The 26,637-nt window shown below is 40.4% G+C and overlaps 1 protein-coding gene across 1 annotated transcript in view; it reads right to left on the reverse strand.

Moving 5' to 3' along the window:
* Positions 1-5,972: 5,972 nt before the first annotated feature.
* ACVR1B (activin A receptor type 1B) overlaps positions 5,973-26,637 on the reverse strand; it is a 52,035-nt gene continuing 31,370 nt past the window's right edge. Inside the window, exons 3-9 of the mRNA XM_063119858.1 lie at positions 21,403-21,651; positions 20,068-20,298; positions 17,231-17,398; positions 15,792-15,948; positions 14,184-14,308; positions 12,483-12,613; positions 5,973-10,426 (exon numbers count right to left, since the gene is read on the reverse strand). Of these exons, the coding sequence (XP_062975928.1) occupies positions 10,301-10,426; positions 12,483-12,613; positions 14,184-14,308; positions 15,792-15,948; positions 17,231-17,398; positions 20,068-20,298; positions 21,403-21,651 (1,187 nt within the window). The 3' untranslated portion in view covers positions 5,973-10,300. The remainder of the gene's footprint in view (positions 10,427-12,482; positions 12,614-14,183; positions 14,309-15,791; positions 15,949-17,230; positions 17,399-20,067; positions 20,299-21,402; positions 21,652-26,637) is intronic.

A 26,637-nucleotide genomic window follows, 5' to 3' on the forward strand; every position in this document is an offset into this window, starting at 1 on the left:
AGAGACTGTGGAGAAGGAACAGCCTCCACTCACGACTTCTCTTTCTGTGTGGTGGTGCAGACTGGGCCCAAAGGGAGAACAATGGGGCCATGGCGATACAAGCAAAGAGATGCACCCACTAAGGAAAGCCACCCACCCACCCACCCACCCACCCATTAGCAGCACATTGCACAAGGGCACCTAAAAATATGAAGTCAAAGCTATCTCCACCTAAGCATAGTTTACTAGTTATACAGGTATTACATCATGGTTTTCCATCAGTAGTTGCTGAGACATGTTATAGAGAATACACTTTGAAAATTCAGGTAATTGGTTTTTACGTATTTTAAGATCCCTCTGTGAATTAAATAACATTTTTTAAAAAATTGGTGGATTTTTTTTTAATCTTGATATTAATGAATATCTACCACCCGAGGGCATCCAGCAATTGGGCAGTATATGTTTCCCAAAATAAATACATATATGACTCGCAAACAGCAATAAACTGGAGTATCGATACTGTTCATGGCCTTTTTTGTTTATCCTCTGATGGAAGCCTGCAAATTTAATTTTAATAGCTTTAAAAATGTTTTTAAGCCATCTTAAAATGCTAGAGAGGTGGAGTTGAATATTTAAATAAATAAATAAATAAAATTAAGAGCTTTTCTAGTTCGAAATGTATTGAGTGTCTGCTTTTGACTACAAGAGGAGTGAAGTTTTTTTTTTTTTATAACGTTTATAACCGGTCTTTTCAAAATGTTCGAGGCTGCGAACAAAGAAATAAAACACACACACACTAAAAGATCATACATATTGTGGCTTTCCAGTTTGCATGTGCCAAAGTTTTCTAGCACCTATTACTACAATGTTAGCAGCTACATTTTGCAGTTCCTTTTGACAACTTCACAAGACATGTTTGCCTTCTGAGTAGTTTGGTTTCGGCAGCTGATCTCAATTTTTAGCAAGGAATGAACTCATCACCAGCCACCAAATATTTCTCAGTTTAAGAACAAACACAAGACCTGGGTGTCTGGGGACAGCTGGCTAGCAGCTGGAGGAAGATTGCACAAGAGCCTGGTATTTTGTATTTCGGAAGTATCCCCTGGAATGACGTGAATTATGCCTGGTTTTCTCTTTGGGGGTTGTTCTTTGGAACATTCACTCTTTGGAGGAGATTCAGAGGGATCCCCTTGACATCCCGTTCAGCGTTAAAAGGAAATAGCTAGGATTCTTAGTGCAGGGTCATTTGCATTGATATGATGCAGAAGCTTTTATGGCCAGAAAACAGTTTCATCCATGAGAGGTTTTGGGGAAAGTTCTAGCTTTAATTCAAAAGCATTTTGAGTACTGAAGAATGAGATTCTTGCTTAGGAAGTTCCAACAGTTGATCCCCTTGTGCATGTACAAGCTGTCCAGGGTCTACATTTGATCTCAGGGCCTGGAATAACCCATAAGAATCAGCTAGCATAACTAGAAATGTCAGGCATGTTGGGTGGAATGGTGTAAGAAAAAGCAGAAGCTATTGCTGGTTGTTATAGTGTATGTGCTAGAACACACAAACCAAACAAAAACAAAACTATGAAGGCCAAACATTTGATATTTGGGGCATTTTCTTTTACTCAATTAAAATCGGAAACCTTCATGTAACTTTCAGAAATAGAGAAGATTATTATTATTATTTATTTATTTATTTATTTAGCACCATCAATGCACATGGTGCTGTACAGAGTAAAACAGTAAAACAGTAAATAGCAAGACCCTGCCGCTTAGGCTTACATTCTAATTAAATCATGGTAAAACAATAAGGAGGGGAAGAGAAAGCAAACAGGCACAGGGTAGGGTAAACAGGCACTGGGTAGGGTAAAACTAACAGTATAAAGTCCAAACAACATCAAGTTTTAAAAGCTTTAGGAAAGAGAAAGGTTTTTAGCTGAGCTGTAGAAGCTGCTATTGAACTTGTAGATCTCAAATGTTCTGGAAGAGTGTTCCAGGCGTAAGGGGCAGCAGAAGAAAAAGGACGGAGCCGAGCAAGGGAAGTAGAGGCCCTTGGGCAGGCGAGAAACATGGCATCAGAGGAGCGAAGAGCACGAGCGGGGCAATAGTGTGAGATGAGAGAGAAGAGATAGGAAGGAGCTAGACCGTGAAAAGCTTTGAAGGTCGACAGGAGAAGTTTATATTGGATTCTGAAGTGAATTGGAAGCCAGTGAAGAGATTTCAGATGTGGAGTAACATGGTCAGAGCGGCGAGCCAGGAAGATGATCTTAGCGGCAGAGTGGTGGACAGAAACCAGCGGACTGATGTGAGAGGAAGGAAGGCCAGAGAGAAGAAGGTTGCAGTAGTCCAGCCGAGAAATAACCAGTGCATGAACAAGCGTCTTGGCAGAAGAGACAGACAAAAATGATCGAATCCTGGCAATATTATACAGGAAGAAACGACAGGATTTAGCTACTGCCTCAATATGAGGAATAAAGGAGAGCGAGGAATCAAATATAAAGCCAAGGCTACGAGCTTCCTTGACTGGAGTAAGCGTAACATCATTGACAGTAAGAGAGAATGAGAGATGAGGAGAAGGTTTAGGAGGAAAAACAAGCAATTCAGTCTTTGCCATATTAAGTTTCAAACGACGATGAAGCAGCCAAGCTGAGATATCTGAAAGACATGCCGAGATACGATCGTGAACATCAGGAGAAAGTTCCGGAGATGACAGATATAGTTGTGTATCATCGGCGTACAGATGATATTGGAGGCCATGAGATTGAGTAAGATTGCTCAAGGGCAACATGTATAAAGAAAACAACAACGGGCCAATCATTGGTGATCTTAGTAAGGGCTGTTTCAGTGGAATGCAAAGGACAGAATCCAGATTGAAAAGGATCCAGAGCAGAGTTACTAGAAAGAAAGTCAAGACAACGAGAGTAGACCACACGCTCCAGGATCTTTGAAACAAAAGGCAACAAAGAGACAGGTCGGTAGTTAGACAGAGCTAGCCTATCAAGAGTAGGTTTCTTGAGAATAGGAGAGACTGTAGCATGTTTAAAAGCAGAAGGAAATGAACCAGAGGACAGAGAAAGATTAATAATATGAAGCAAGGAAGGGAGGATAGCGGGAGTAAGATTAATAAAGACGCGGGAAGGAATCGGGTCACGAGAACAGGTGGAAGGCTTCGAGGAGCGCAGTATTGTAGACAGTTCATCAGCTGAGACCGAAGGAAACGTAGAGAAATTTGCAGGAGGAACTGACAGATGAGGAACAGGAACTGGAAGAGGAACAGAGCTGGCCAGATCAGAGTGGATAGTTTGGATTTTAGCATTGAAAAAAGAGGCAAAGTTATTAGCAGACAGAGAGGCGGGAAGAGATGGTGGATTAGGCTCTTAAGAGATTTTATTCCGCTCTCTATTTGCACAAGTGTGCTTCTTTCATTTGTTAGCAGCACAGCAACGAAACTAGAATGTGGAGTAGGAAATAGGAAAGCCATGGAATATATAGTGCACATCCATGTACAGGATCTGTGTTTTTAAAGTAACACCAGGCCATTGAGCCCTGACAACATTTTACATTCTCCAAATTGTATGTTCAAAGCCTAGGAAAAGAAAATGGCAGGGTGTTCAGGAAAAGCTCATTAGAATGCAAAATTGAGGCCCAGATGGCAACCTCCTATCTCACACCCAAATTAACCCCCTAATTCCATTTGGCTGATTCTTAAGGGTAGGCGAGGCACCATAATGTTGTTAAGGGATAAGGACAGGGGATCTTCTCTCGCAACATGCTCTGTTCATATGGTCTATCAATGTAGCAAGGTTTTTAATCACAGAAAATTGGATGAGCAGTTTACCTACTCTTCTGCCAACGTGTAGCTTAAAAGGGGCAAAATTTATCCTACTAGACTAATGGAAGAAAAACAAAATACTTACATTTTATTACACACAGTCTACAGGCTTCAAGCCAGATAAGCTTGTTACCGCCACTGGAAATCCTCTAGTAGAAATATAAGATGACATTTTGACAGGAGTAAAAGATTTAACTTTTTATCCCCACCTCCCCTCTTGTGCTCCACATCTGTCTACTGCGGATGATTCTTATCCAAATACCATACATGGAAGGGAAATATAGGGCAGAGTGGTTTTAGGACATAAACATTTTTTGTTTGACAGCAAGGGATAAGGAACCATAGGGCTTACTTCCATATTCAGGAGTTAACGAATTCCCCAACTCATAGAAAAGGTTAGGGTTGCTCTCGCCCTTTTTCCAGCTTCTCCCTATGTAAAGCAACATAGGGATAATGTGCAGCATAATTACTCAGAAGAATTAGGTCCTACTGATTTTCTTGGGCCCTACTCCCAAGTGTGCCTAGTCTTAACTTATTCCACGTCCTGCATAGACACATTTATTCCTATTATCTAAACGCCATGCTCCTACACTTTCTACTTGTGCCATATTATAATCTTGTTCATATATTTTCTCACCTTTAAAGCTGTCTGGGATCCACATTTACTTAGAGACCACTTTTCCCTGCACCATAGCAACCGTGGTTAGCAGATCCAGCTTTGATCCAAGTGTCATTTGTTAAGGAAAGCTAAGATATTAGCCATGAGCTGGGCCTTTACTGCTCTCTTTACACTCTGGAATGCTGTCTTAGAGGAGGTGTAGAGATGCTCCTTCTCATTTCTCCCAGAAAGGAAACTTTTTTTTTTGGAGGATATACAGATGTTGAGATCTGATGTGTAATTTTATTTTCTGCTTGTCCTGTTTTTATTATTATATTTGCTGTTTTAGACATGATTATTAGATATTATTTCAACATTTTACCTCCTTTTGAGCTGTGACATTAAACTATTTTAAATACACATAAAATATAGACTAATCTGTTAGGAGCATTTTAGCTATCCTGCCTCAGTAGAAGGGTAAAAATAAACTGTCAGATCTCATCCAATTCAACAAGTTAATAAGCTTTAGCACCAAAGCATTTATTTATCATGTTCTTGATGAGAACTCTTTTCAAAATGACAGTGTTAGACTTAACATAGGTTTAAGCCTGCATGGACTTGTCACAATCTCTCCCTCCATTCACTGTTTGTGAAATAGCATAAGCAATGGAATCAAAAGCTATCATAGGAGTATTAAGACAAACAGTGTAAGAACCATGAAAAAAAATGTGCAGCACTCTTCTGGCTCTTCAACCACGAATTTGTCATCTCTGAACTTTGGCTGACTAGGCAAGAAGAGGGCAGGACAATATTATCAGGACAATTCCAAACTTGCAAGGAGGATGCCTGCACATTGCCGTGACAGCAAATCGAGAAACATCTTTGAGTGTAAGAATGAAGTCTGACTCCCATTTTAACCCAGAAAACAACAAAACCTTTAATCTGTCAGAGGTGTCCAGAGTGTGGAAAGTACAGCACTTAGCTCACTTTCGTAGGGGTTAATGCTGCAATTCTATGCACACTTACATGGTAGTAAACCACATGGAACTCAATGTGACTTATTTCCAAGCAAACCTGCATAGGATTCACATGTTACATGGATGCAGAAGGAACAGGAAGCACAATTGCCTTGAACTTTCCATTACTTCACATCTCCTGTTTGTGGGAGGTTCACAAACTGCCTCTGGAAATTTCCTATAAAGATATAGAGGAACAGGAACTACAATGTATTAAATTCTGAATTAGAGTAAATTCAGTGAAGTCTTGGTGCTGGTCTCATTTCAAAAGAGGAGCCCAATTCTGTGGATGCAAAGTACTTCCTACAGGAATCATAAACACAATTAATACACACAGCACAGGTTCATTGTAATTCAGTTTGTAACTCCATTGGGTAACTTAATCTTGTTTTGGACTTGAATAAAGAATCCTGTGCAGCACAAATTATCTTTATTACGTGTTGATCCTATGCTATTCCCTTCACTGATCCAAATAAACAAGATTCAAGTATACAGATATTACAGTCCAGTTAAGTCAGAATTAATGAGAACAGAAAAGTTCATAGAGCTCATGTGAATAAAAACAAACTTTTAATAATATACAACAGAAAATTGGACAGCCTCATTCTTATATTAAAACAAAAGTTTTCTTTCCTATATTACATGTATTTACATTTGCATACTGAGGAGGTAAAGTGTCTTAAGTGGCTATTTTACAGTCTTTTTCTAATAAAACATACAAAACCTGAAACAAATATAAAGGTCAAGTAGGTGTCAGGGGTAGGAGGGCAGGAAAGAGGAAAAGAGGGAGTGGGGAGGAGACAAACAACAGTACCAAAAATGATCTATTCTGAAACCAGTGTGCCACTTGCCAGAATCTAACAGCACCAATCAAGAACTTCTACCTTCTAGATTTGAAGATTAAGGGGAATGCAAATGACCTCTTCCATTTGGTGGTCTGATGCCACCAGACACTTCCATATCTATTTGATGCCAAGATGAATCTGGTTGGTTATTCCCCGACTGGACTAAAGAACTAGAATTCTATCCTGTGACCTGCAAGAAGCTGGGTTACTCAGATCACTGAACTTTATGGATAACTCGTGGAGGCTATTCTTCTCCATTATTCTCCTATGTGCCCTCAGCTTTTTAAAGGATCTTGGCAGATCACTGTACAATTATGTATTACTCCTGCTTTTCTGAATTAATTTTTCATGTATTAAGAAAAGACAAACACACACCAAGTAGTGCAATTGTGTCTAGTTGTTTGTTCACTTTAAAATTAATTTATCATGATAGTTATTGGTCCAATTTGTGAAGGAACCTACCAACTTCTTTGAACAATGGGGAGGGGGGTGTTGAGGAATAACAGTCCTGTGAATTTGACATAACATTTTCTATTCCAATGTATTTTTGTATCCATTGAAGTGGAACCAGGGAAATTTACCCTTCTTCAACCCATTGTAATTTGCATCTACAGCTAACTTCCACATGCCACTGGGCAGGTATCTGTTAAAATACAGAAATGTTCTCAATGAGCATTTAGCCATGCACTGCTGAAATGCTGTAGTGCTTTTCTATGCCCTTTAGAGAACTGCCTTATTCCTCTTCTGATATGGCTGTAGATTGGAATTGAGCAAATTTATTCCTATGTTTCTGCTGCACATTTCCAAAGCTTTTCGGGCAGAGTGATGAAAAAGTAATACACACAGATCATTTCTGTCCCTGAGGCCAGTCATGTATACAGATAAATGTATAGCTAATATCAGCCAATGTTGTGATATAGTCTATACCAGTGGTTCCCAAAGTGGGCGGTACCGCTTCCTTGGGGGCGGTGGGATTGCATGGGGGGGGGGGCGTTAAGAGGCAAGGGGGTGGCAGGGGGGTGCTCGGGGTGGTCTTTTCCGAAAAGCACCTCTCCAGAAGGTCTTAAAACCCAGGGACATTTTTATGGGAGAAGGTAGTTTGGTCCCAAGCCATATAGGGGAAGAATCCACACATGTATTAATACTGTTTAAGAAGAGTCCTGAATTGAATTGAAATGTTTCAAAAGCACCAAAACGCGAATGAAGAGACATACCCTGCTTGGTGTGCCCCACCACCCCGGCTGCAAAACAGAGGCATTCGCTCTCTTTTCCCTCCCTCCCTTGGTAAGCCTGCGGAGGGTGCTTCGGATTTTGAATAAATATTCAATTAATTGTTACTGTTTTGAATTTTATTGTCATTATCTTCCTTAGTGGGTCGCTGAAAACCGCTATTCTGAATAATGATTTTTATAGTGTAGGGTAGGGGGCACTGGGCATGAGTTTGTGGAACCAAGGGGGCGGTTATCTGAAAAAGTTTGGGAACCACTGGTCTATACCTTTTAGACTTCAAGATGCACCACACAGTTGGCTTAATATACGGAGGAGATAATAGGGTCTACATATCTATATATGTATATGTGTGTATAGCAAATTATTTTAACACATTAAATGAGAATAACATTCCAATTCAAACTGCCTTTACAGGAAGTCAGTTACAATGATTTGAAGAAAAGGTACTTCTAGGATGTGTACCTCAGCTTACAATATCATAAAGGTAATGTGTACAACAGAAACAGGACATGTGTTCTGGGAAAAATACTTCTTGGGGTAATATACCTATGAGAAGGATTGCCCTTTCAGCACCAAATTAATTTCACAGCCACTACAACTCTCCAAACTATCCATAACAAGAAGGTTTATGTTTTGTTTTTAATCAAGGGGGACTCAACAATGGAATTATGCACATCTCCTATTACCTGATTCCGAAATTTCAACCTTTGTGATATACTATCCTCAGCTACCAATGTAGATGCCATTTCTCTTACATAGGAATACATGATCTACATAAACTTCAAGGTTTCATCTTAAATCTGAGATATAGGGACGATTTTAGTAAACTGCACCCCTTAGCTAGAGATGGGTGGTAGCCTCTGGCTCAGAAACGATCTGAACAAAATCACAAAGGAAGGCAAGTTTTACAATCAGAAGCACAGATTCCAAATCTTCTTTCATGAATAAGAACGCCTGAGATTTTCAAAAACAGCCTTAGAGGAAGCAACAGCTTATTTCAAACAAAACGGAGCATGTAAAATTGACTCCAATTCACAATGCAACAACTCTTCAGTGTTACACATTGACACAGTTAAGGATAAGAGAAGGGACTGAGGGAGGGGAGGAAGAGAGACAGACAAAGTGACAAACACCCACAGACAGCAAACACATCATGTTTTATATTCTTTTAAAAAAAGCCCTGTCTCAGAGAGAAGACAACGCCTCCCCCTTGGAAGTCAGGGCTCATGGTTCGAGTAGAAACAGTTCCAGTGTAAAATTGAGCTGTGTGCATTTTTTCAGGTTTTTTTTGCAGTGATTTCTTTATAAACAGAATGAGAGGTAATTATCAATTTTACTTCTCTTATAAAGAATAGTAAAAAAAGTTAAAATCCAGACCCTCCCATTAAAATAAGAATTAAAAATAATGATCAAACTACTCCAGTTAAAAGTTATGGCTTCAGGAGTTATCACAAACACCCAACCCAACCCACATACAATGGAGTTTTCAATGCATTATTTGCATTGTAATACAGTCTCAGGCTGTTCCCAAAGCAAATGTAACAGCCAAGTCAGTCTTGCTACACCCTGATCATTTAACTGAAACAAAATGCATGCAGTTAATTCATTCCCAATGTCCCCCCTCCCCAAGTGACACGCTGTCTCTTCCAGAATATGGGAGACTATATGTATGTATATGTGTGTGTATGTATGAGTATACATACATACAAACACACACACACACTCCACATACATGTTTTCTGTTAAAAAAATCATTTTGCAGTCATCATTCCTAAAGGGGCAAATCTTGCCAGGAAGTCTCTGAATGCATATTTACCCATAGATCTTTCGCTCTGCCAAAGGCACCTTGAAAAACACAAGGGAAATGCTCCTAGACCGTCAACCTCTTTCCCCAGCCTTTCTTTTGCCTTTCTTCCTTCAACCAGAGCGAGAACCAATTTCAGCTGACATTGATTCCTTCTGCAGATTGCTCTGCTTGCTGGGCCATGGTTGCTACCTAGCATTACCATTACAGGGGGATCTTGAAACTAAATAACAACAACAACAAATTCCCTGTTTTAAAAAAAGGGGAAGAATGGCAGTGAGACAATTTGTGTGGTGCCCTGTTAGGTCTAACAACTGGCAGGGCAGACCTCTACCCCTCCCTAGTGAGAAGATAGACAGCTAATGATCAACTAGTTGACAAAGAGGGCACCAGCACCTGCACTTCACAAGAGGACGTTCTACATTTTCACATGCACAGGAGCACAAGTGGACACAATACATACCAAAGGGGCAGAGGGACACGTACCTTTGCACATGCACACACTGTTGAACACTAATGGTTGCACTGGCTTAGGACCTGTCAAGCTAGAAAAGGGCCAGGAGCTTCACACGGCGAGACCGGCGTGGAGGGGGGGGGAGTAAACAAGGCTTCTGTGTGTACATGTCAGTCCTCAAGCCCCCCTTTCCATTCATGAGAAAGTCTTTTCCTCTCCCAAGCCACAAAGCTTTCCCCAACCAGCACATCAGTAGAATTTACAGGGATTTCCATCAGAGAAACAAAGGTTACAGTTGTGGCCAACATCTCTCTATACAAGCCCCTCTTTATGCTCACAGGAGGGGTTTAGAAAAAGATGTATTTCACTCCCAAACCAGGAAGAGAGCTAAGTCTGTGAAGTCCAGCCCCCTCACCTAACCACCTGCAGGCCATGTTGTCCAGTTGATAGCAGCAGGCTGTGTAGAAATTCGAGGTAGGCCTTCTCCACCACATATCAATTCTAGCATGGCAGCTTTTGTGCAATTTCCTCAAGATGGGGTTTGCAGACTAAATTTTCACATCTTCCTGGACACTGAGCTGAGAGAGAGTTTTCTTGATTCGCAAAGCTGTTAGTCGTGCAGCCCCGTTAGCATACCAGCACTCTCGCATCATTTTGCCCATTACTCTCAAAGCCTAAGAACATAGGGAGAGAGATGTCATCAGGGATTTCTCTACAGCATATCAAATTCTGTGGCTCTTTTATTCCTCATAGAATTAATGGCTCATGCTGTGACGGTACTTTCTGCTTATTCACAGAAAGCACCAATGCACAGAGATCTATCAATACACAAATGTGACCTTGCTAATTCACTTCACTAGAGATGGGGGCATTTCTCTACCCCTGAGAGCAGGGTTTTCAGTCACCATAGCCTACCTTTTTGACCATAATGGATAGTGCCACTTCTATTAACTGGGATTAAAAGCCCAGTTGTACACAGGTGAGGATAAGCTTACTGGTGCAATCGTAGGCATATTAAGTTTCCTGATAAACAAAACTGCTATTGGGTACAATTGTAAAAATCATTATTAAAGGGGCACAGGAGTGTCCATTTAGTTGAGCTAAAGGTTTTGCCATTATAAGCCTGAAAATTCTACTACTTATAAAAATGTTGCCTGTTGAGCTAATAATGTGAAACTTGGCATTAATGACTGACATGATATGATCTAAAATTGTGCAGAATTTCAAACCTATCTGCTAAAAATTGCCACAGATACAGCAAGTTTAAAGGTGCTGAAATTTGACACATTTATCCTAATTTATTCCAAGCTACAGCTCTGCATATCATATATTTCTTTCAAATTTTGGTGAAAACTACTGATGTATGTTATTCAGGCTTGGGGAAGTTCTGAGCAGTGTTTCAAAAACACTTTCCTTTGGTCAACAAAGGTGCCCTATGTTTCCCTGGCTCTGTATTGCCTAACAAAACATCTAACCTTACTGCTATACTAGGCCTACCTCTCAAATCTTTCTCCCATTCTACCAGCTACTGATGTAAAGAACAAACTGGCATGGGTCAACACAGGAGGGCTCCTCTAGCAAAACAGTAAATCTCAGGTGTTTCATAAGGTAATACGGAAGCAGGATAATGTGGGGTATCTTCGCTGGTCCCAGGCACTCCATCCTCCCCATCTGGATTTGGGTGTGGATGCATGGCGGGTAAGTTGCAAATAAGCACAGTCTGTGACACTGCACAACATTTTCACTGATCATGGGGCACACCAGTTAAGCTTCCAATTTCTTGGCTTTGTGGAGCTTGAGCCAACATGAGATAGCCTCAACTCTGGTCTTAAACTCGCAGGTCTTTTGATAATTGAGTCAATACTGTAATTGCACAATATACATAGCCAATTTAGAGAAGTATTTTAACGTTCATTTTCAATCTGTATTGATCAGTTCATCAGCCAGTAGGGTTAGGCAAGCTGGTCAAGCAAGTACACCTCCACATGTCTAGATCTCAGTTTAGGTGTGCCATCATAACATTTCAAAATGATCACTTGAAACTGCATACTACATCAGGATCTGTGTGGTTGATTCAGAGAACTACTATATTATGTTGACTCTCCCATCAGGATTATAAAGCACCGACTGAAAATAAAGTCCACTGATTGTTAATTGTCTCTCAAGTGAAGCAAAAGGTGTACTTCTACAACCACAAAAAGATATGAGACCTCATGGGGTTAACCACCCCTTTTTTTTAGCACTTTAAAACTCTGTCTTCTCCAGGTAGTTTTGGTTTTCTTTACTGGAGACTGTTCCCTTTTTCTCCAAACATGTTAATGAAGCAAGTTGTTGGAACTATAGTCAAGGCAAGAACTATAACTCACTTTGTACACAGAAAAAGTGCTACAGAAATGCTTAGTACAAGGGTTACTTTATGAGTTTCCATAAAAAGCATGCACAGGCTTTGCTTACTGAGCTACAAGAAACAACTTCTACAAGAGTGTAGAGGAAAAGAGGAGCCACCCACTTCAAGGATGAGCTGGAAACTGGGCTCCTTATAAAACAACTGCTGCTTAAAACGTTTATTACATTTCTATACTGCAAAATAGCCAAAGTTCTCTAGCTGGTTTAATGCAAACTCTGAACTAGAGCTTCCCTCCATGTCCTAGCTCATGTGAAATATTTTTTGACAGAATTGCCTGTTCTGCAGATTGTCTTGAAGACTAAAAGAAAGAATATTAATTATACCTCATAACTCTGCCACCAGTTGGGAATGTTAGGCCGCAACTTCTGATCACATACGACCTTACGCATTTCTTCAATGGAGGGGTCAGAGGGCACAAGATCATAGTATGGAAGCTGATATTCTTCATGGATACCTAAAAGGGAGGGGGAGGAAAGAGAGTCACATTGTCATTGTACCTATTACCGTTTTTAGCAAATACAGTACCTGTACATTGTTTAATCTGAGTTATCCCTCCAAGACAGACAGGAAACAATATATAATGAAACTATTCTAATATACCACTGTAACAATGGGTCTCCAGCAGACTCAAGTAAAAATTGAGGAAACCCTCCCACTTCCAGTGCAATCCTATGACTGCCTTCCCACGCTGCCATGACAATATCCAACGAAATTCTATTGTTTTCTACATAGTTCTGCCTGTCCCCAGGTGAAACCTTTGAACACTCTGTTATAGTTATTCTATACATACATACTTATTATTATATTTATTTATATTATTATTATATTTATTTATATCCCACCTTTTCCCCAAAACTGGGACTCAAGGTGGCTTTACATATTAAAGCATGTACAGTTAAAACCGATAGTTATACACAAATAAATAAATAATTAAACATGCTACAATAGTAAAACATTTAAAATATGACTTAAAAAAAACCCAATACATAAACAGCACATAAACAGCGGTTCAGACTACCTCCCAAAGGCCAGCTGGAACTGAAAAGTTTTAGCCTGCCTCTGGAAACACACCATGGAGGGAGCCAGTCTAGCTTCCCTGTCTAGCCCTCTCCTGTGTTCCCAGCAGGCGTGCCTGTGATGATGGTGGGGCGGAGAGAAGGGCCCCCCTTGAAGTTCTCAGGGGATGAGCAGGCTCGTAAGAGAGAATACGGTCTTTCAGATAACCTGGACCTGAGCCGTATAGGGCTTTATAGGTCATAACCAGCACTTTGAATTGTGCCTGGAAACAGATTGGAAGCCAGTTCCATCTTTGCTATTTGTGTTTATTCAACCTCTTATGTTTTTGTTTTCTCTGCTTGCCATCTGAAGTTTCTTATCATCTGAAATTTTGTATGCATCTACTTTTCCTGCCTTTCCCTTATTTTTCCCATTTGTTAGGCTGCTTTTGCCTAATGTGTTCCTTCAGCGTAAGTCACAGCTATTCATTGTGTATCCTCCATCTCCTATTCTACTACTCAATAAATAAAAATAATCAGTCTTCCTCAGTCCACAGCAAAGAATACAAAAGAAAAACATCCAAATTATAGGCATATCACACTTATTCTGGAACAAATTTTGCAGCCATATAGATTATGTCAGGAGATTGTGATTAATCCTTCCTGCTAAAGAATCAGTGTATCCAAGAGAACAGAAACAACTATTTAAAGCTCATCCAGAACCAAGACTCCACCACAAAAACAAATGCCAATAATCCCAACCAAACCCATTAGGGAGAGTCTGATTAAAATGCTGACTCAATGGAAACAAAGTGATCTCTTGAATCAGTAAGACTACTTCCTTTTCCAAACAAGAGAGGCAGCAAATCTTCCTGCTCTTTCCATTACATCTCTAGCTTACTGTAGGTCCAAGCTACTTCCTCTTGACAGTTTCTATGCACTTGAATGCTTCTCCCTTATTCAAACATTTAAAGCCAATAGAAACCCCTCTTAATTTCTATGTGGACAGAAGATAAAGAAACCTATTACCTCCTGAGTTGCATCTGCGAGCAATTTCCCAATAGACTAGGCCCAAGGCGTAGATATCAGCACATTTAAACGAATCAAAATGCTTCATGTTTATTGTTTCATCAAGAACCTCAGGAGCCATGTAACTAAAGCAGAAAGAAAAGTAAGATTAACAGCTATGGGTCTATTAGGGTCACACACCATACATATCTATATATCAAGCATTTCCATGTCATCTATTATGAGTAAGACCTTATTATTAATAATGGTATCTCAGTGCAGTGTAATAAATATGGCTCGACGACCAGCATTTTCATGGCAGAGTTCTTTGGACGAAAGTCCACTCAACTAAACCGAATCTTTAAAGTTTGTTAAATTTTAAATGTATTGATTATCTTTCTGTTAAAAAAAAAAAACCACATTCAAGATAACGGGAACAGCCACCTCGAGCAGCTACCTCAAAATGTTATACACTGGGGAAAAACAAGCCAAAACAAAAGCCCTATAGTAGTTGGGGCAAACCTAGCAGTACAGCAAAGCCTCTCCTACTAGCTACCTACTATAACTGCAAGCATCTCCAAACAGGAACAGGAACATGAGCAGTCATTTGTGGCAAAGGTCATTGCCTAAGACTGTCAATGACTCCATCTTTCTCACCATAAAGTCTGCCTGCCTGCTCTGCAATGTTTCTAGAAAAGCAATAACAATTTACAGAACTGAAAACACTAGTTGAAGTAAAACACATAGGATTCTGCTGCAACTGAGACATTAAGGGCACAATCCTATGCATGTTTCGACAGAAAAAGACATGTAACGCACAGGATTGTGTCTTAAATTAGGGACACTCAGGGAAAGTCAAAATAATTTATTTGAAAAACAAATTAGATTAATGCAAATCTGCTTTTATTTCTTTTTTGGGGGTGGGGTGGGAGTATATGGCTCATGAAAATAGAATAGAGCCAGTGTGGCGTCGTGGCTGGAGTGTTGGACTGAGAGGCAGGAAATCTGGGTTCTAGACGCCACTCGGCCATGGAAACCCACTGGGTGACTTTGGGCCAGTCACAGACTCTCAGCCCAGCCTATCTCACAGGGTTGTTGTTGTTGTGAGGATAAAATGGAGAGGAGGAGGATTATGCATGCTGCCTCAGGTTCCTTGGAAGGAAATCCTTGTGCTATTTGTCTAGCTATAGTTAAAGTTATATTATTGCAGTGTAACGGTAGAACTTTTAAGTGAGGTGTTCATATTTATAAAATGTTTATCACCATTTTTTTAAAAAAATATTGTTTCACTAATTAGTGAAATTAGCAGTTTCTGTCATTAACTTTAATATCAGATATGTTGAAGATTAAAATAACTTGTTTGGAACAACAAAAAAGACGCTTTAAAAATATTTGTCTGTCTATTCTGACAAGTCAAATATTCAACTCTAATGCTGCAAGATAAAATCAGCAAGAGTAAGCAGATGATAAATGTCCGGTAATAGCCAGAACACCAATATGAACTTTAGACAGCCAAGCAGTTAAGAAAAAAAAACAGTATAAAGAAAGCCTTTGCAGCCATGTCCAGCTATGTCTTTGGCCACACAAAATCATCAATACTGTTACCCTGATTGGGTGATATTGCCTTACCGTTTTGTTCCAACCCTCTGATTGGGTGCAATGTCTATTGTATCAGTAACAGAGTCGTGGCGGACAGCCAGACCCAGGTCTGCAATGGCACATGTTCCATTCTTCTTCACCAGTATGTTCTTGGATTTCAAGTCCCGGTGTGCAATCCCAGGTTTTCCTAACAAAGCAGGAAGACAGACAATCTACAGTTGCCCTCTGTGTATCAGTCAATAAAGATTTGTCAAGAATAAAGCAAAAAGGAAGGAACATAGGAAGCTGCCTCTTGATGAGTCAGACCATGTTCCATCGAGCCCAGTATCATGGACACTGACTGGCAGTGGCTCGCCAGGATTTCAGGCAGGATTCTTTTCTTTGCCCTACCTGGAGAAGCTGGGATCAAACGTGGTACCTTCTGCGTGCAAAGCATATGCTCTTATCACACTGAGCTATGCCCCTCCAAAACTGCCACTTTAGGCAAAACGCACAGGACTCCACCACGTGTGTTTCTCCCAAACACAAACACAATAGGCAGTGTTTGTGTTTGGGAGATTTTTTGCCCACAGGTAGTGCACTTCTTGAATAGTGCTGTTAGTGCCATAGGCACATACTAAAACTAACTAACAATACTAATAACAACAACTTTTTAATTTTTTTATAGAGAAGGTAGAAAACTGGAGAAGAAAAGATAGAAAAGAGAGGAAAACTGGAGTTTTCAGCAAGGTAAATAACTAACCAGGAGTCCACGCAAAGAGCTGTTGACCCACGGGCGGTTGAAGAGAACTGAGGAGTTAAGGCGGGAAGCCCCGAGGGGAGGGGTTCCCGCCCAAAAATATTTTCAGCTATAGAAGTCCCGGAGCTGGTCCTGCGCAGGTGCAGAGCCCATAATGTGTGATGCACAGAGACCACGAAGAAGAATCATTGCACCTACTTTAACAGCAGTGTTAGCTTGTTCTAGTTTAGATACTAGTCTAGTCTGGATGTACATTTCCGAGCTTGTTAAACCACGTTTTAGTAGCTGAGGGTGACACTGAGACCACTTGCTCTCCCATCCTGTCATCCCTTCTTCATGCTGATCTTGGTTAGCTTAATCTACAGTTTCGCACGGTATCAAAAATGGGGAGCTATAGTTTAATGTCAATTTACTGACTAGAATCTTAAGCCACGAGTGGTCTTCATGCTGTTTGCCAGCTGATAAATTAGTTTAGCAAACTGGGATTTGTATGCATGACCCAGACTAGTGTATACCTATCTTTAACTAGGCCTCCAAAACTTTTCTTATTCAACCAGTTTGGGCCTTAATTCGTCTCTTTACCAGCCTCCTTGAACCTTGTTTCTGCTTTTACCTTAAAAATAAACTATGTCATCTTTTTCAGCTCAAGTCCTTCAATCGTCACAGAAGTTTCTTGCATATTTTAACTGACCACTGCAGAATTTATATCTTTAATACTTCTGTTTCCTACCTTGGGTGCCCACAATTTCCATATGTAGATGTGCCAGTCCGCTGGCAGCAGACAGAGCCAATTTAATCATCCCCTCAATAGTTACAGTATATCGGTTGAGGTAATCAAACAGAGAGCCATGCTCATGGTAATCAGAGACCAACCACAACTGGGTCCAAGTGCCATTATCTGTTGGAAAGACAAATAAGGGAAAAGATGCATTAAATGGGAAGGAAAACTATAGCCTTACTTTTGTTCCAGAATTTATTTAAGAACAGGAGATCTTATAAACAGCAAAGCTAATACTGTTGAGAAAGATGTTTGCTGCAACTGCATTTGTACAGAGTTTAGTGTAAGAAATGCCCCTACTTCAGACTCATTTTTATGTCCCAGTTTAATATTCCCTGTAGTTTTAAACAAATGTACAAACTTTATGGAGTGCTGACCTGGCAATGGTTCCCCTTCACGCCCAGTAAGAAGCAATTCCCAGAACAGATCTGTTGCCTATATGTCCCAAGGTCATGAGACAAACTGGAAACGCAGTGAGTAGCATACATGCATTTGGGGATATTCTGTGGCTAAGATACCCAACAGGAATTGGTCCTAGCACACTTATGTAGAAAAGAATGCCAGTAATAGAATGCCAGTCACCACTGACTGCCTTGGGCTCTGAAAGGTTGCTTGTCCTGTCTTAGAAGTCAATGGGTGGGAAGGGAGGAAGCAGCAGCCAGGCACCTCTCCACCGTGCCTGGGTCCAGCTCCAGCTGAGAGCCCCCTCCCTCCTGCTACCAACTGTCACTGCAGAGGCCAAAAGTGAGGGAGGAAGCAGCAGCCAGGCACCTCTCCACCGTGCCTGGGTCCGGGTCCAGCTGAGAGCCCCCTCCCTCCTGCTACCAACTGTCTCTGCAGAGGCCACCAGTGAGGGAGGAAGCAGCAGCCAGGCACCTCTCCACTGTGCCTGGGTCCAGCTCCAGCTGAGAGCCCCCGCCCTCCTGCTACCAACTGTCTCTGCAGAGGCCACCAGTGAGGGAGGAAGCAGCAGCCAGGCACCTCTCCACCGTGCCTGGGTCCAGCTCCAGCTGAGAGCCCCCCTCCCTCCTGCTGTCACCTGTAACTGCTGAACTTTCCAACTAAGATTGTAGTGCCTGAATTTCCTTTCCTTTCCCCCCTCCTCCTCCTCCTCCTCCCTCCCAATCCCCTTTCCTTTTGTGTCATGTCTTTTAGATTGTAAGCCTGTGGGCAGGGACTGTCAAGAAATACTTTTGTAAGCCGCCATGAGAGCCTTTTTTGGCTGAATGGCGGCATAAAAATCCTTAAATAAATAAAATAAAAATAAATGGGTAATGATCTCTTGGAGATGTAGTACAAGGACAGATCCCTGATGTTGTTTGATCCAGTTGCCAAGACAAGGCAGTGTGTGTTGGTGGTGGAGCACAGAGACTTCTCCATCTCATACAGCATTAGTTTACTCCTGCAGGGTGAACAGTTCCAAACCAAAGTACTTTGCTGTGTTATTATTATGAGATTAAACTACTGCTGTCTCTGTGGGCCAAGAAATAACACTGTATATTATGTACACTTCCATGCAATTAGCCTGTCAAGTCAGACTAATACTGGCCAGTCTTGGCATCATCAGACAGTGAATACACTTAACAGCTACTAATAAGAACAGCCATTAACATTGCTTCCTGATGAGATTATCAATTTTGCATGACATATACAAGAACAAGTCTATAAAACAGGAACTGTTTCTCAATACAGCTAAATACAGCTAAACTGATACAGAAACATCAACTTTGGAAAAGGTATCTACTATTATAACTGACATGCACAAAGATGTGTGGAAAGTTGATGGCTTGAACAGAACTGAGGAAACCAGACAATTTTTGACAGGAATTAAGTCCTCGGATTTACTTAGCACCAAGTCCTTCCAAGAAAGGTTTTGCTTGAACATTGCCTCACATTCATTCTCACAGAGAAAGGAATAAAAGGAGCCAATTTCAAAACTCAAAGCTACTGAAGTTCAAAAGGCAGATGCCCTCAAAGCTTTAGAGCTCTGAAGGTCCGGGAAGAGAAATCTATTCACTGTCTGTAATAAAATCAGTTTTGTGAAGGGAGTTTTTTTTTTCTTTAACAAGCTGAACTCATTGCCTTCCCAAGAGAGAACGTGACATGTTGATCGGGAAATGTAGCAAGTCATACACTGAACTCCTCACACATTCCAACTATGTTAATTTGACCAGTTCCTCTTTCTTACAATAGCTGATAATGAGAGACCAAAGATTGCTATTGCAGTCCATCTCAAAGTGGGAAGTGAAGCAAGGCTCCAAGTGTTCTTTGGTTCTGTAAAAACTGCCCTGGCTGAATTTTCCCTTATGAAATTCTTAGCATATAGGATGCCTTTTAGGGGAATGAACTGGCAATCCTATGCTGCCTTGGCTCTTTGGTCCACAATCCCCCAGCTTTCCAGCATTCCTTACCTGCCTGCTCCTTCCTGCAGGCAGTTTTCTTGGTCCTCCTTTCTTCAGCCTTGCTATGCTTCCACCACTCATTGCTTCTTCAAATCCCCACTTTTCCTTTCAATGTCAGGGTTCAGCCTTATCCAAAGCAGCTTCTCACTGAATATTGCCATGTTGCCACTTTTAGTCTCCCACACATAAAATGTTCATGCACATTTCAAGATACCACAACAATGCAGCAAAGAGGCATAAGGGGCTTCATCACCATTACCAAATTATAATGTAGGCTATCGTTTTAGCCATGCCAGTCACCCACCACAAACATTGCACACCAATGCTAAGTTTCAGTGACACCTGCAGCCCTTGTTTGCTTACTGAAACAAAGAAGTAGCAAGATACCTTTGTTGTCTGCAGCAATAAATCCCAGAATATTCTCGTGGCGCAACATGACTGTCTGATAGATCTCAGCCTCCCTGAACCAGGATCGCTCTTCCCGTGAAGAAAAGATTTTCACAGCTACGTCGCCACCACGCCACCGACCACGCCACACTTCCCCAAAACGACCTTTGCCAATGATTTCCTGCAGGACAATTGTTCGAGCCACAGTGCGCTGGACAAAGAGTGGCAAACCTGCCAGCCAAGGATGCAGGTTAAAATAGAGAAAGGGCGGACACGAACAATATAAACCTTTCAAGAACCTAAATTAAAACTTTCCTAATCTTATTTGGGGACCAATGTGGCAATTCTCTCCTTAAGATCCATAGTGCGGGGAACCTCAACAGCAGCTGAGCAACCATGCCACTGAACAGGTCCTCAGAGCCAGCAGTTCCAGGGTGCCTAGTGACTAGTGTGCCTAGCTGCCAGTGCTTAGTCCTGTACTTACATCAAGCATGCAGGAACATGTAGTACAAGGGTTGAACAGGTAGTACAAGGGTTGAACATGTAGTACAAGGTGTTGAAGAGAATCCCATATGAAAGGAAGCCAGAGTGGCATGGCACCCACACACTCACAGCCAACCCGTCTGTTACTTCTTTCCTTTGGAGGAGTGTCCACATGGTTGCGTGTGCTGTTGGCTCATGTAATGGTTAGGACTGGAAGACTGGGAAACCCTCAGTTCAAATCTCACTTCAGCCAAGGGTGCACTAGATCACATTAATGGCTTGCCCATCTTTCAGCCAGCCCCATGTCTGAAAAATGGGGACAATGATGACCCATCCTATATGGTTATTGTAAAAATTACTGTGAAGCATTCTGAACACTATAAATGATTCTCCAGATTGCGCTAAAGAGAAGCATTACAACAATAAAAATACAAAGCTGATGTAAATGCAAGTCTCATGTTAACTATATTCTACACCGGGAAGGGCAGAACCTGATACACCATTCTTTTTTCACTGTGCAATTGGAGAAAAAGGGACATCACTTCTAAGAACTAGCTTTGTGGAAGAGAGAATTCTTCACTTCAGTTTCAGAACAAATACAGACTTATGGGTGGAACTTTTGAGTTGCAATCAATTTAGGAAACAAAGAGGGCAGCTCAGTGATTGGTTTAAACACTTATTATTTAATTGCAATCCTTAACAGTGAAAATGGTTTCAGAATTTCATCACGTTAAAGGAGTTGAATTAAAGAGAACATACTGTTTTATATATAAAAATGTAGAGCCATGTTCCATAGCCTAGGAACATTACATATTAAAAAAAGCCTTTGCATAAAAAGGAAGGTATTTGTACCTGAGCCAGAGCCAGAGGTAGACAGATCATACACTAGATCTTGCAGAGTTTTGTCCTTGGATAGGCACATTTCACAAGATGGGTCTTCCATATCCAACCGTTGACGATTGTGGTATACTCGTTGGTGGTGGTGAAAGATAAAAACTACTATGATCATAATAACAAACACAAGGAAGACCGGTCCTGCAATCACAGCCACCAGCTCCACAGGCCCCCAGCTGGAAGGAGTTTCATCATCTTTCATTTGTCCTTGGAAGGAGAGGGGGGAAATGTTTCAGCTTCAAATTAAAAAAACAATTATCATCCCAGGTTTTATTTTAGCAATATGCTCTAAGTTCTGCATATCACAGATCTGAAGGCACACACCAAATACTAATGGAGAAGTAAAGCTGGAATTTACATTGTTATTTTAATGAGACTCGAGTTCATGGGCTCCCCCAATATCTCCTGTTTTGACATGGCCATAAGGAGATCAGAAGCATTTGATTCCATTTTCAACTACTCACACCTCGTTACTTCTTCTGAACCAGGATAGACTATGGTTAATTGGGAAGTGGGTGTTTCTGTTCTCTTTCTTGTGGCTGGGCAAGAGGAAAGGGGAGGGAGGAAGGAGCAGGCTTGAGATCACAATACTAACTACAATTTAGCACTGCACCCAAACCAGGCTACTGTAATCACAAAATAATAAACCAAAGTGATTCTTGTTTTTAGTAGTTTATCTCTTGGTTTTAGAAGTCTTGGCCCATACAGATATAGATTACAAATGGAAAACTGATGAAAAGCCAGAAAACGGGTATCTTTTCTATGTATCATAAGCTGTTTCCATGGACTTCTCCAGCGTCTTCTGCATCCCCTCTCAAGAGTTCTCTATTGTTGTATCATTCCAACCTCAAATTCTTTCTCTCTTTTTTTAAATTTCAAAACCCTGAAGATTCGCCCATTCTGATGAAAGCAACAACTCCCATGCCTTGAATAACTAAGAGGCAGAAAAACATTTGTCAGGTGTGGCTTTTGCTGTTATTATGTCGTATAGAAGACAGGAACTGCATGGATAAGCAACATGCAACAACTGGCTACTTTAACAAACAAACATGCCAGCTACTAACCATATTTCTTCGATTGTAAGACGCCGTCGATTGTAAGACGCACTCTAATTTCAGTACCACCAACAGAAAAAAAGCTTTGATTCAAAGAAATAATAAACACACCCGCGATTCTAAGATGCACCCCGTTTTTAGAGACGTTTATATGGGGGGGAAATGTGTCTTAGAATCGAAGAAATACAGTAATATGTATTAAGCATCACTTGCACATCGAGGAGTCCCTTTTCACTCTTAATTGGTTTAGCCATAGTTAATCCAAATGCTTTGTTTAACACACACTTCAAGTATATGTTAACCTTGGCCCAAGTGTTCTAAAATCAGGTCTCCTTTCTATAAAATCTGTCATGTAGACAGGCTTTCTAGTACTAAAAGCGGGGGCGGAGCTTGGCAGCCATGGCGGTGGCAGGTTTCTTCTGAGGCTCTGAGCGGCGTTGCCGGAAAAAGCAATTATCTATTTTTTAATGGGCATAAATCTTTGAGCAAACGACAGGAAATGATTATAAAAGCTATCGGAGCTGGAAAGTGTTGAGAAGAGCTGATGGGATGAGGTGAGCTTGACGGAATGTCTTTATAAACTGCAGAGGCAAAACCGAAAGTAAAGTAACATGATTGATGTCGCAGTTTGAAAAGAAAGAACTTATGCTTGTTAGACGTTGATCTGATTTACAGCGATCCTCACTTCTCATCCTTTATCTTAAGTTGGAAAGATTGAAATACTGGCTTTGAAGTTGTTTGCTGTAATCTTTGTAAAGTGGAAAGTGGAAGCTGTTTGCGGTGTGCCGAGAAGGGGGGGGGGGTGAAGGGGAAGAAACAGCATTCTGTGAGGGAGATGTGGGATTTTGAGAAACTGTGAATGATTGGATCTGATCCCCTCTAGTGAATGCTGTTGTGAACTGAATATATTTCCTCCCCCTCGGGAAGAAGGTGGTGTGTTTGGCACATAGAAGAGAAGCCAGTAAAAGTTGCTAAGGAAGTGGGGGCTCTAAGATTTATGCCCTACTCAGAAGGGTCCTATGTCCAACATTAAAAAAAAGATTAAGAAGTGGGAAAAGTTGAATATACAAAAAAAGAAACCTTCAAATCATAATTTAACCCACCTCTCCCACCTGGAAGATACAGCCCCTGGAACAGACCAGGAAGACGAAGTTATAGACCCAGTTTCTTTGGATACAGTACCAAATAAAGAAAAGAATATGGCTGAAGGGGGAAAAGCAATGGACAGCAACTTTCCCTCCCTAGCAGAAATTAAGGCAGTTATTGTAGAGAATAATATCATCATTTTTAAAAAAATGGATCTGCAAATGAATGAATCTAGACAACAAATGCGTGTTCTTTCGGATAAGACCGCAGAAAACTCGGATAAGATCAAAGAGATAGAGGCAAAAGCGGAATTGGACCAGAAGAAGCAAGAGGCTTTTGAAAAATCAACAAATATTCAATTTAAGGAATGGGAATTACGTCTGATCGCCTTGGAAGACCAATCTCGTAGATCTTCAATTCGAATAAAGCAGCTGAAGCAGATACAAGGAGAAGATCTTAGAGAAATCATTCTGAACTGGTTCAAAGAGCTGATGCCTGACATACCAATAGATGGATCGGATCTGGACCGAGTCCACCGCGTGGGGGGGCAAAACTACAAAGGGACTAGAGATATTTTGGTGAAATTTGGTAACTATTATAAAAAAGAGCAAATCATGAAAGAATTGAGATCTTTGACCCAGTTACAATATAAAGGCAAAGCAGTGCAAATTTATAATGATCTTTCTCAACATACATTAAATTGGAGACGGAGTATTAAACCAATAACTGGAATGTTAATGCAGAACAAAATTCCATACGCATGGGGTTACCCGGTTTTCTTAAGATTTACATATGGGAGGAGGGAACACAGAGTAACCTCATTGGATCAAGGTAAAGAATTGCTGAAGAGGCTGGGTCTGGATGGGGAAGCAAATGGGGCTGGAGTGGGTGGGGGAGGGAATGAGGCTGGGACATCTGGAGAGTAAGAGAATTGTTAATTATGTTTGGAGATAATTGCAAATAGAAATGCTAATATAGAAACCTGCCGGCCAGGCGCAGCACTGCCTCCCCCCCCCCTTTAAAGTAGATGGCTGGAGTACTAGACTCACGGGGATATGGGGGGGGGATTAGAGTGGGGGGGTGGGGAGGGGGGGAAGGTAGGAGAGGAGGGATTGGGGTAGGAGGGTGGGGGTTTTATGTATGGAGTTTGTTTTTTTATGTAAGCAAGTTTGAACTGCTGAGCACAAGGGATCGGAAGAGATTTCAAAAGGGTGATTATGGATAAAAAGATAAAGGTATCAACACTCAATGTTAAAGGTTTGGGGGCAGTCGTGAAAAGGAAGAGAATAGAACAAATGCTTAATAAAGAGGGATCAGATATTATAATGATCCAAGAGACACACCAAGGCTCCGAGAATTCGAATATGATAAAATTAAAGTGGTTAGCCTATTATGAAAAGTCATTAGGGACATCGAAAAAAAATGGAGTGGCCACTTTGATTTCAAAAAAAAGTGGGTTTATATTAGAAGAAGTAAAAAAGGATGATAAGGGCAGATATCTTATGTTAAAAGGTAAAATTGAGGGAAAGGTCTATACTTTGATTAATGTTTATGCCCCAAATAAGAGGCATAGAGAGTTTTTTATAAAGTTGTTTAAAGAAATAGAAGAATTTAAGGAGGGGTATGCTATATTAGCGGGGGATTTTAATATGGTTATGGATAATAAACGGGACAGGTCAAATCCCACTAATGCTGAAAAGAGGAACAATATGACTATATTGAATAAATTAGTAAAAGAAAATGATTATTTAGATTCGTGGCGTTTACTTAACGGGAATAGGCCTGGATTTTCATACTTTTCCCCAGTTTATCATACATACTCCAGGATAGATTATATATTTGTTTCAAAAGATTTTGCAACGAGGATCTGTAAAATGGAAATGGGGGTAATAAAAGTAACTGATCATGCCTTGTTAAGTCTAGAATTTACAGTTAAGAAAGATTATAAAGAGGCATATAGATGGAAGCTGAATACAAAGATATTGAAATATAATAAAATAGTAGATAAAATTCGGAAGGAACTGTCGGAGTCATGGGAAATTAATGAAAAAGGAGGAACAGCTGGGTCAGTCATTTGGGACACCATGAAGGCTGTAGCAAGAGGAATCTGTATTAGAGAAACATGTAGTTTAAAAAGACAACAACGTGCAGAACAGGAAAAGTTAGAGATAGAAATTAAAAACTTGGAGGAAAGATATTGGCGAGTTAAAGATAAATATAAATTAGTGGAAATACAAGCTAAGAAGAAACAATTAGAAAATTTAAATATAGAAGAGATTCAAAAGAATTTAATGTATATGAAAAGGGAATATTTTGAAAACAGTGATAAGAACTCGAGGTTGCTTGCCAAGCTCACACAAAAAGAAAAAGGGAGGAATGGGATAGAAACGTTGAAAGATAGCCGAGGGAATTATTGTCATGCAATGAAAGCTAAAATAAAAATTTTTCAGGAATTCTATCAGGAATTGTATAAGGGTAAAGAAAGTCAACAAGAAAAGGTGGAGGAGTATATTGGAAGGTTTATAAAGAAGGGAATAAAATTAGAATATAAGGAGTTAATGGAGTCAGTAATAACTCAAAGAGAAGTTGAAGAGGTTATTGATAAGTTAAAAGTTGGTAAATCACCGGGAGCAGATGGTTTGGGTCCAGAATATTATAAGGTCTTCAAAGACTGTTTAGTTCCAAAATTAATGGAACTTTATAATAGGATATTATCAGGAGAGAAGATACCTGAATCATGGGAACATTCAGTGATAATTCTGATCCCAAAACCAGATAAAGATTTGACTAATCCCGATTCTTATAGACCTATTTCTTTAATAAATCAGGATGCTAAAATTTTTACATCTATTATGGCCAAACGGCTAAATAAATTTTTGGCAGAATATATAGGAGCAGATCAATGTGGGTTTGTGGTAGGAAGGCATATGCATAATTTAGTGGGTAGAGTTTTAAATGTAATAAATGTAATTAAAAAAGCAAATATTAAGGCAGGTATTATGGCATTAGATATTTTTAAAGCTTTTGATTGTGTGAGCTGGCAGGCACTAAA

Source organism: Elgaria multicarinata, chromosome 3 (genome assembly GCF_023053635.1).
Source record: "Elgaria multicarinata webbii isolate HBS135686 ecotype San Diego chromosome 3, rElgMul1.1.pri, whole genome shotgun sequence".
In the NCBI taxonomy this organism is placed as follows: domain Eukaryota; kingdom Metazoa; phylum Chordata; class Lepidosauria; order Squamata; family Anguidae; genus Elgaria; species Elgaria multicarinata.